Raw genomic sequence first — 10,569 nt, forward strand, 5'->3', positions numbered from 1 at the left:
ATCTGTGTCACATGATCCTTTAGAAATCATTCTTAGGCTGATTTGATCAAGAAACATTTCTTATTATCAATGTTGTAAACAGTTTTCTTGTCAAAACTGTGATGCATATTTTTTTCAGGATTTTTTGATAAACATAAATTTCAAAAGAATAGCATTTATTTGAAAAATCATTTGTATTTACTGTCACTATTTTAATTAATTTAATGCTTTCTTGCTAACTAGAAGTCTTATTTTCTTACCAAAATCTTACTGACCCCAAACTTTTGAATAGTAGTGTATACATGATGAATAATGCTTTTTATTATTTATATGGCTGTGCTGTCAGTTTGAGGGAAACCTTTGAATTAATCTGACTTTGAGGATCTATGTGGAATAGCTGGTCTGTGAGGTGTAGAGTGTATGATGTGATCTGTGCTTTGCTGCAAGGGAGAAGTTCATAGCTATTGCTTCTGTGCTGCTTCCCAAATAAGATTGAGGCTGTTTAATTAAACACCGCTAAACCCCTGTGTTCACCCCTTTGAACCAAAAGATGGTGACGAAAACTATGAAGACCAAATTATTTGAACATATACAGAGAGAGCTCAGAATTTTGCACTCACCAATTTACCAAGGATAAGTCTAATTAATATAATAATAATAATAATAATAATAATAATTGTAAAGTATTTACTTATACACATTACAATAAAACTATGTAAATGAGAAAACCTTTATAATGGCTCTCAGGAGAATACAGCGCCGTCTGCTGGTCACGTGTCTGCTCTGCCGCCGCTTGCACAGTATAATATGTGTCCGCGTGCGCGAGCAGCTCTCAGTCCCGGAGCAGCACCGCCGCGGCAGCAGCAGGACGAGGAACGACACCGGGCTAACGGTTCACAGAAGTTTCAATCTCCGCTGCTTTGCTGAGCTTTTCCTCTTCAAATAGCGAACGCTCCAGGACCCTTCACATGAAGGATTGCTCCTCAATAGACAGCAGACGGCTACCGTTGTTTTAACTTGTTCAATTGACATTCCTTTGGAAATCTACGAAAATCCAAGGATTATCCGCATTCAGAAGCCCCTTCGTCAGTTTAATATGGAAAAATGTCATTCTTCATATTCATTACGACTGCAGGGATTTTAATACAGTTGTTGTGGCAAGTTTAATCCAGATGTTGTGTGATGGCAGGATATCACCAGCTTTAAGTGCTCAGCCCTCATTAAGGTAAGCAAAACCAAACTCCAAATACTTGTGTGGTTCTTATTATTCTTATTAAGAACAGTCTGCTGTTCTTCATTTACTTTTAATACAGTAACATTTTACATAGCATAATGATATGACATGGTAATATTATATAATACTAAATGTTAAATGTGAGAGTATTACATTTGGTATGGATACTGCCATAGAAAGTGTCCTATAAACATTGTATTCAATTTATTCCTTATTATTTTAGACTAAAACTTTCCTATTTGTAATGCATCTTAAATTTGTAGGTAACACTCTTAACTGTGTATTTTCATCCCTTGATTCTTCTCTTACAGTAACCATGGCTTACACCGGAGCTCAGAAGGCTTTGAAGAGCGATAAGTTAGATGAAGCTCAAGCTCTGGCCAAAAGCTGTGCAGGCAGGCCGGACTTTCTCCCCTGTGATGGACTGTCCATCTGCGCGACACACAGCCATGGAAAGTGTTTCAAACTGCACTGGTGCTGCCATTTGGGCTGGTGTCACTGTAAGTGGGTGGTCAACTTCTGACATGCAAATATATTCTGTTCCACTCTATTCTATTCTAAATACATCACCTCATAATTCAAAAAGTAATACAGAGTATCCTACTCTGAAATGGGTAGTAAAAAAAGTATCATTCACATCACACGCACGCACGCACACACACACACACACACACACACACACACACACACACACACACACACACACACACACACACACACACAAACAAACAAACAAACAACAAAAAAACTAGGTTATAGTAAATACATGCACTATATTTCATTTCTTCACTATTTAAATGAATCTAGGATTTAAAATATGACATTTATTTGATAAATACTATGTGCAGTGTTTATGATCGCACAACCTATTTTTCTTATTCACTGTCACAGTTGCTTTGGGAACATTTATGAGCTTGTGCTGTCATCAGAAACTGCTGTCTGGTGTCAGCTGCTCCGCTCCTTTAGCAGGATGTGTTCCTCTTCTAGCTCACGTCCCTCTGACTGAGTTCAACTCCTGAGTGACTGTAAAAGCTTTCATTGTGTTTAAAGGAAGTCAGTGTGAGGCCTTTAGAACGGTGTGAACTGATCAAACTATATTTAATACCCTATCATGACACTTCCGTCAAGGGAACTGAACTTTATTGGGTTCAGCCGTCAAATAATAAAGGAATATTATCCCCAGTGTCCCTCAAGAGTAGTTTTTTCTTTTTCTTTTTCTTTTTCATTGACCTCATCCTTTTCTAGCTTATTTCGGATGAAACACTGATCAGATACTGGCCAGTCCTATGTTTGTAATTACTTATACAAGAAGAAAGGGTAGTCTATTTATTTGAGCAATAATATCATGTCTGTAATAATCATCAAATCCCACTCTCTGCACAATGTAATACTGGTCTACAAATTCAGTTATGCATCTTCTATTTTATGACTAATTAATCATTGTTCGCACGCATTGTGATAATGTAATAGTTTTTACCTTTCATTAATGTACACATTAGATTTGATGTTGCAAAATAATGAACTTGGACTATAGAATGGTGGGAGACTGTGCACATGATGACAGCTTTCAACTAACATCATTGCAATAGAGACAAAGAATTATGTAAATGCGTGCTCATGGGCCAGCAGAACACTTGCCCTTGATATAACTACTGACTGGTGCGCCATTGTGAGAAGCACTAAATGTACCATAAAATTACAAACACAAAATGCTCACCCCATATATATTGTTTAAAATGCCTGTTCTGTTAAATAATTCATGGCTGGAGATCCTGAGCTCTGTTGCATAGCTGTGTTGCAGACCTTTGACTATAAATCACACCTAGCACAAATGGTGACTGCTATTCGCAACCCCACGATTAGCTCATTAGCAGGTGGAGCACTGTTATCATTTTACAACAGATCTTCAGATCCTTCGCTAAATTGGAGAGGTACACTACCGTTTAAATTAAAAATTAAAAATAAATTTATGTATTTATCAGATGCTTTTATCCAAAGCGACTTACAGTGCATTCAGGCTATTAATTTTTACCTATCATGTGTTCCCGGGGAATCGAACCCCCAACAATGCTCTACCAATTGAGCTACAGGGACACTAATTATCAATGTTGAAAACAGTTGTGTTTAAAAGCTTGGGGTAAGATTTTGTTTTTCGGAAAGAAATGAATACTTTTATTCATCAAGGATGAATTAAACTGATCAAAAGTGTCAGTAAAGAAATGTTCAATCCTACCAAAGATTTCTGTTTCAAATAAATGCTGTTGTTTTGAACTTTGAAATCAGCATATTAGAATGATTTCTGAAGGGTAATGTGACACTGAAGACTTGAGTATTGTCTGCTGAAAATTCAGCTTTGCATCACAGGAATAAATGTTAACATTTTAAAATATATTAAAATACAAAACAATTATTTTAAATTGTAATAATATTTCACAGTATTACTATATTTACTGTATTTTTTTTTATCAAATAAATGCAGCCTTGGTGAGCATAAGAGATGTTTCTTTTAAAAAAACATTTAAAGAATCTTACGACCCCACTAAATGAATATTGAGTTTGTGCTCAATGGCAAAAAAAGTAAATCCTCTATATCCTTCTGTATGCAATTCTGTTTCTAGTGTAGAAACAGTCTTTATTGTGTCTTACCTCTTCTTAGGGTGCAATGAGAGCCCCAATGGGACATTGCTGTGCTATAATGTACAGTACATTGTGATGATTTATTAATATTGCTGTTCCACAGCACTACTCAAGATACCATCTGCTTTGCTCATCTGTGCTTGGGTTTGCAAGTATCCAGTTGTACTCTGAGCAAACCCAGGGCTGTGGTGAGAGAGCAGAAGCTGTAAGAGTGGCGTCTGTGCTTCAGGTGTGTACATGCTGCTCAGTGATGTAATGTGGCCGTGTGTGAAACTAGAGAATGAAGCGTTCTTTTTCTGGCGCTGTGCCTGCAGCTCCAGCTATCAAACACTGATTTCCTCTGTGAGCTCTGTTCTGGCTTGGAGATCTGGTCCTTTGTCCAACAGATTTATAAAACAGAGCCGAAAGAAGTCTGTAAATAAATGGCAAACCGTACAAGTGGAGCTTCTATTGTTCATTGCACATGAGAAAAGTACAGCAAAATAATTATTGTTATTATTGTTGTTATTCACCACCCCTGCAATTTGCTTCATTTGCACTTTTCACAGGACAAGTTTGGAATCTCATTAGAATGTAATGAGTTTGTTTTGCTTTTGTCATTTCTTTGTTATCATTGCTTTTCTTGGCAAGATATGTTTATTACATGGTTAGTTCACCCAAAAAGGAAAATTCTATCAATAATTCCTCAATTAATTCTGTTCCAAACGCGTAAGACCACAAAGAAAACAAAAATAGCAACTTTATTCCACAATTTCTACCCTTCCATGTTGCATTCACGAGAGTACCACAAATGCATGAGTTAAGATCTAGTCATGAATGTCATGATTCTGCCTTCGTGTCCTGATTTTCCTGGTCTTGGGGCAGGATCATGACAGGCCCATGTTTTATGTGCAAGCACATGGCCATTTGTTTGGGCCATGTGCTTGCGTTGTCTTGTCACCTTACCCCGTCCCCTTGTCATCATCTCGTAATCATTTGATTGTTGCTTTCACCTGTGTCACCTGTTCCTGATTAGTTTGCTCCCCCTTTAATCTCCTCATGTTCTCTGTCCTGTGTCGGTACATTGTCTAACCTTGAGCTGTCCGTGAGTAAGCCTGTTGAGAGTCTTGTCAAAGTAGTAGTTTGTTCCTGTTCCTGTTTCTGTTGTAGTCTAGTTTGTCAAGTGTTAGTCTAGTTTAGTCATCCTTCGTCTGTCTAGCCCTTGTTTTGCCCCCTCGTGGGTTTTGTTTTTCCTGTTATTTGTTCATTAAACTGTGTTGCTGTGACAACTGTCTGCAATTGAGTTCATCCCTCCACCACCCATCCTGACAATGAATGTATCACTGAAGTCATATCAAATCTCAGGGCTGCAATAATTTAATGCTTATACACTTAAAAAGGTACAAAGTTGTCACTGGGACAGAACTCTAAAGTACAAAAGCCAAAAGGTACATCTTTGTACCTTATTTACTCCCATGGAACATGGTGGCTGAGAGAGCTCAATTGGCTGCAACTAAAGAAAACACCAGCAAATAGAAAAGCAGGTCGAAGAAAACATCTTCATTAGTTTGACAGCACATGCTGCAAATATTCAAAATACAGAAATGTGCTTCATATACACACAACGTGACCAAATACAGAAAAGCATTGTAGCGCAGACCACAGAAAATGGAAACTTTTAAAAATGGGTTTTAAAGGTTTTTAAAAGGTATACTGTTCTTGTCTCTGTTTAAACTATAAAAACATAATTTGTGAAAATGGTAACAACATGTGTATTACATGTTCAAGTCTATAGGTATGTACTAGTTTTTTTTTTTACAAAGTGACATCGCCATCTACTTGGCCTGGCATGCAAAATACGTTTTATTAATTTGCTGCTCTGTGTGATAAGGGAGTTATTTGTTACTTGGAATTCTTTGGAATAATGGAATAATATAGTATATTCATATTATTATTATTATATGTTTTGATACACTTTATTACACAAATTCTGGATAAGCTACTCTCATGCTGTTTTAAAATGTAGTTTAGTTATGCTACATTTAGTTAGTTAAAACCTGGCACGATCATCTGTTTGCAGCCCCAAACACAAGATATTTGACAGCTGCTGTCTTATACTTGTCCCCTATAAATCCGTTCTTGGGAAGTAAATGGGATGGATGGGGCTACTGTCATATGTTATCCCTGTAGATCTGACTTCTTTATAATTCAGGGGATGCTTTTTTGAAAGAGAAAGACGGAGATTGAGCATGTGAAAGACTCTTAGACGAAGAGACATGAGACAAGAGACTTTCTGTCAAAGGCCATGAGCGAGTGAGTGGATGTTGATCTGGGCCTTAGATAACGGGGATTAGTGTTGTCATAGCTGTCCTAATCACACCCCAGCTGAATTCTACCAGATGTGTGGAATGGAATGGAAACAAGCTGTATGGTGCATTCTGTCCCTCCCTCTCTGGACTTTTCATTTTGACGATTTTTCAACAAGGGGCCTGCTGAATCATAAAATGAAAAATGGGACAAAAAAAATACCCCTTGATCAAACTTTTGATAAACAGTAGTTCTCTCAAATTCCCATCTGTAATATTCACAATATGATTCAAAGGGGCCATTCATGGAAACCAACATTTTTCTTTTCAATTTTTATATGTATTTAAGAAAAAGCTGCAAAGAGGGGTGATTGACAACAAAATCATGAGCACATTTACATATGACCACAGGGATCCAGGGCGAAAATGTTTATAAAACACTTCCAACTCTAAGGTTTTAAATCTGAAAATGTACGTTAATGGTAAACAGTGCAGAAAGTAGTTTAATATAATGTAGGGTCCGGCCAATTGTGTAAAAAGTATTCAAACAAATTTATGATACATCTACATTATTTACAGCTATTTTTGTATTTTGTGCTGATTTGATTGTATATGAACAACCATACAGCCAACAGATCAATAGAGGTCATTTATGTGTAGAAGTATTAAAGCTACAGTAACAAAGATTCAACAAAAAGAAAACGAAAATGAAAACGTAAAATGGAATCTTGATTCTGTTGGTGCAAGAAATGTTGCCTTACATTCTTAGTTGTTTATGATGAATATAAATTGCTACAAAATTACATAAGCCCCATTAATTAATTCTAAAAGATGTATTGCTGAACTGTAATATCACCACAGTGGATAATTTTTATTTTTATTTTTTATCTTTAACTATTCTGAATGTACACAGGTTTTTATTACGTAATGAAATACAGTACAGACCAAAAGTTTGGACACACCTTCTCATTCAAAGAGTTTTCTTTATTTTCATGACTATGAAAATTGTAGAGTCACACTGAAGGCATCAAGGGCTATTTGACCAAGAAGGAGAGTGATGGGGTGCTGCGCCAGATGACCTGGCCTCCACAGTCACCGGACCTGAACCCAATCGAGATGGTTTAGGGGTGAGCTGGACGGCAGACTGAAGGCAAAAGGGCCAACAAGTGCTAAGCATCTCTCGGGGAACTCCTTCAAGACTGTTGGAAGACCATTTCAGGTGACTACCTCTTGAAGCTCAAGAGAATGACAAGAGTGTGCAAAGCAGTAATCAAAGCAAAAGGTGGCTACTTTGAAGAACCTAGAATATGACATATTTTTAGTTGTTTCACACTTTTTTGTTATGTATATAATTCCATATATAATTCCACATGTGTTAATTCATAGTTTTGATGCCTTCAGTGTGAATCTACAATTTTCATAGTCATGAAAATAAAGAAAACTCTTTGAATGAGAAGGTGTGTCCAAACTTTTGGTCTGTACTGTATGTTTCAGTGAATTACATTTGACAATTTTAGATTTTTGATCTCTCTTTTCTGACAGCAGATCCAACGATAACTAACAAAAGTGGTGTGTCCCAGTAGTTTTCATCGGCATGTAGATGCACGCCACAGGTTTTTGGATAACTGTCTCTGTGTGAGATACTGATATTTGTTTTAATAAAAACAAAACAGATAGATTTGATTTAAATGATGATGACATTCAGACCAGAGGACTGGCACTAATACTGCAGTGCACTGCAAGAAACTACATAATGAAGCATTCTGTGAGTTTTAATGAAATGCAACTTTACCCTTTTTTCTGGATGCCTCAGTTATACTTAAAGGAACAGTTCACCCAAAAATAAACCCCAAAGCCATTCAAGATTTAGCATTACATCACTTGTACACCAGTGAATCCTCTGTAGTGAATGGGTGCCGTCAGAATGAGAGTCCAAACAGCTGATAAAAACATCACAATAATCCACAAGTGTTCAACATGTCTCCAGTCCATTAATTATCATATTATTAAGTGAAAAGCTTCATGTTAGTAAGAAACAAATCCATCACTTGAAATGGGTCATCTATCCATAATATTGCTTTCTCAAGCGAAAAAGTCACCTCATATGAATCAAGAGAGAAACATGCATGGATCAAGCATGCCTTAATAGTTTATTTGTTTCTGGACTGGAGACATGTTGATCACTTGTGGATTATTCTGATGTTTTCATCAGCTGTTTGAGGGTGAGTACATTTTCAGCAAATTTTTATTTTTGGGTAAACCATTCCTTTAAAGCTTTGCTACCTAAATATTCCCAAAGCCTCAGTTTAAATTTACTGCTTGCTCCAGTCTTGTTGTGGTAATAAAACTGTGATGCACAAATTAGTATGTGCTTTCTCAGACATCAAGGTACTAATCTCGTTTTACTCTGTCTGTACAGGTAAATATGTCTACCAGCCCATGACCAATGTCGCTCAGCTACCCAGCACACCTGTGCCGGCTGCTCCATCTGACTGCACTGACACCATCGATCTGTCCATCTCACTGACTGAACGTTTCCTCCGCATCTCCCCCTGTTTCCTGCCTCCACCTTGTCCCGAATCTCCCAAATACTGCAACATTGCCGAACTGTTCATCGATGACTACATTGTTAAACGCATCAACGGCAAGATGTGCTACGTTCAGCGACCCCCAGTTCACCCTCCCACCCCGCCTCAGATAAAACCCGCCTCTCTGACACCACAGAAACAACACACTGAAGACAAGGAGACTGTTGAGGAGACTGTTAAAGGACCAAAAATGGGCCACTGCTCTTCGCCCTCCAGCTCTGAGGACTCAGGGATCAATGCGTTGGGAGGACACTATCTGGAGTCCTGTGAGGAAGAGTCTGAGGAAGAGGATGGACTTAGCACAGATGGACATTCCAGTCCAGGATGTCTATGGGACCAGGATGAATGCACCCTACTGTCCCCTTCCAAATCCATTGTGGAGATTATTGAAAATATTGAAACTACAGTGTGATATTTGTGTGATCTCTCTCTCTTTGTCTGACAAGATAAGCTCATTGTGTTAAAAAAAATATTGTATGTAGAGAAAAATGCTATACCCATAAAGACACTGCTATATTTGCATTTGTCTTTAATCTCTACACTTATTATTACACCCCAAATTGTCGTAAATTTTATGTTGATCGCAGTCCTTGATTTTAAACCTGCACTATGGAAGACTTTTTGGATAGAAGTAAACCAAATACAATTACTGAGCGAGAATCAGAAATGTGTTCCTGGCTAACCTCAGTTCACTATAGTATGTCATAGTAAACTGTGGGTAATTTATGCTAAATAAATTGGGGAATTGGGGCTAATTTATTCAAAATGAATTATTTTATAGTCATGATGGTAAATAGAAAATATGTCAGGCTACTATGGTGGCATAGCTGCTACTTGCTCCGATGACACATTTTTCAGATATTCATCTTGTACGATTTTTTCTTAGTATTAAATCTTTGTGTAGCTAGTAAGATATGGTGATAACATTCAACCATGTAACCTCAAACTATCAGAATGATCTGTGAAGAAGAGCAGTGTTGACTCACAACCAAGGAAAAACTCTGTATGCTTGCAATTTTATGTTTCCATCACTGATGGCGATAGAGAGGTTAACATTTTGTCGTGCAGGTTTGAGGAGAACAACAAGGAAATGACACTTCTTCACCTAAATCTTCTTTGACACATTATAACTATCCAGCTGACCAGTGTAGAAAGTTAAATTCTCTTCTCAGAGAACATTTCATTCTCAACGAAGGAGTTGTTTTTCGTGTGTTTAGAGTGATCAGTGAGCAGAGTCTCAGTGATACTGAAAGCTGGCATCCGGTCAACCATCATCAAAGAGGAGGTCAGTGCTTAAAATATGCAATTTTTTATATTCTTTAAAAAGAGCAGAGTAACAGACAAGGCAAGTTATATTTATACATTATGTTTGTTCAATGGAAATCAAACACATAACAGTGCTATTGTTAACACTATACTCTACCAACGGAGTTATGGTAGCAGGTGCAATGATGACATATTGGTCTTTCTTTAATCTGTCATGTTGCTTCTACAATATTTAGCTGGGTTCACAATTCCTATGAGTTTGGGAGAGGAAAAGGCTTTGGTGGACTTTGATAATTTAATAGTCTCTTAAGTGCTGAATATGACTGGCCTTTCAAACCACAGACTTATGTAAGACCATTCAGAGCCCTATGCAGTGCCGACATAATGCATTTTCATCAAGGCTAATCCTATTCCAAAACACAGAACATGAATAGGGCACATCATTAACATTGGATGCAAATTATATTCATGTTATTATAACTAATATTAGTTATAAATGTTCCTTGCAATCCTTCCCTTCAGTTATCCTTCCAGGTTTAACAAAAAGAAATAGATGTCTTGATATAAAAGTTTATTTTAG

General features: G+C 37.2%; 1 protein-coding gene across 1 annotated transcript; it reads left to right on the forward strand.

The window, feature by feature from the left end:
- Nucleotides 1-841: 841 nt before the first annotated feature.
- On the forward strand, nucleotides 842-9,478 carry LOC132152414 (UPF0524 protein C3orf70 homolog B). Its single transcript, XM_059561181.1, has 3 exons — nucleotides 842-1,204; nucleotides 1,525-1,713; nucleotides 8,555-9,478. Exons 2-3 carry the CDS (start codon nucleotides 1,530-1,532, stop codon nucleotides 9,133-9,135), a joined length of 765 nt encoding a protein of 254 aa, XP_059417164.1. The 5' UTR covers nucleotides 842-1,204; nucleotides 1,525-1,529; the 3' UTR covers nucleotides 9,136-9,478.
- Nucleotides 9,479-10,569: the final 1,091 nt, after the last annotated feature.

Source organism: Carassius carassius, chromosome 11, assembly GCF_963082965.1.
Source record: "Carassius carassius chromosome 11, fCarCar2.1, whole genome shotgun sequence".
Classification (NCBI taxonomy): domain Eukaryota; kingdom Metazoa; phylum Chordata; class Actinopteri; order Cypriniformes; family Cyprinidae; genus Carassius; species Carassius carassius.

Excerpts from the sequence above, each read along its gene's own strand:
- LOC132152414 (XM_059561181.1), top strand. The coding sequence starts at position 1,530 with ATGGCTTACACCGGAGCTCAGAAGGCTTTGAAGAGCGATAAGTTAGAT. Across the intron at positions 1,714-8,554 it reads CCATTTGGGCTGGTGTCACT|GTAAATATGTCTACCAGCCC; the intron begins GTAAGTGGGTGG and ends CTGTCTGTACAG.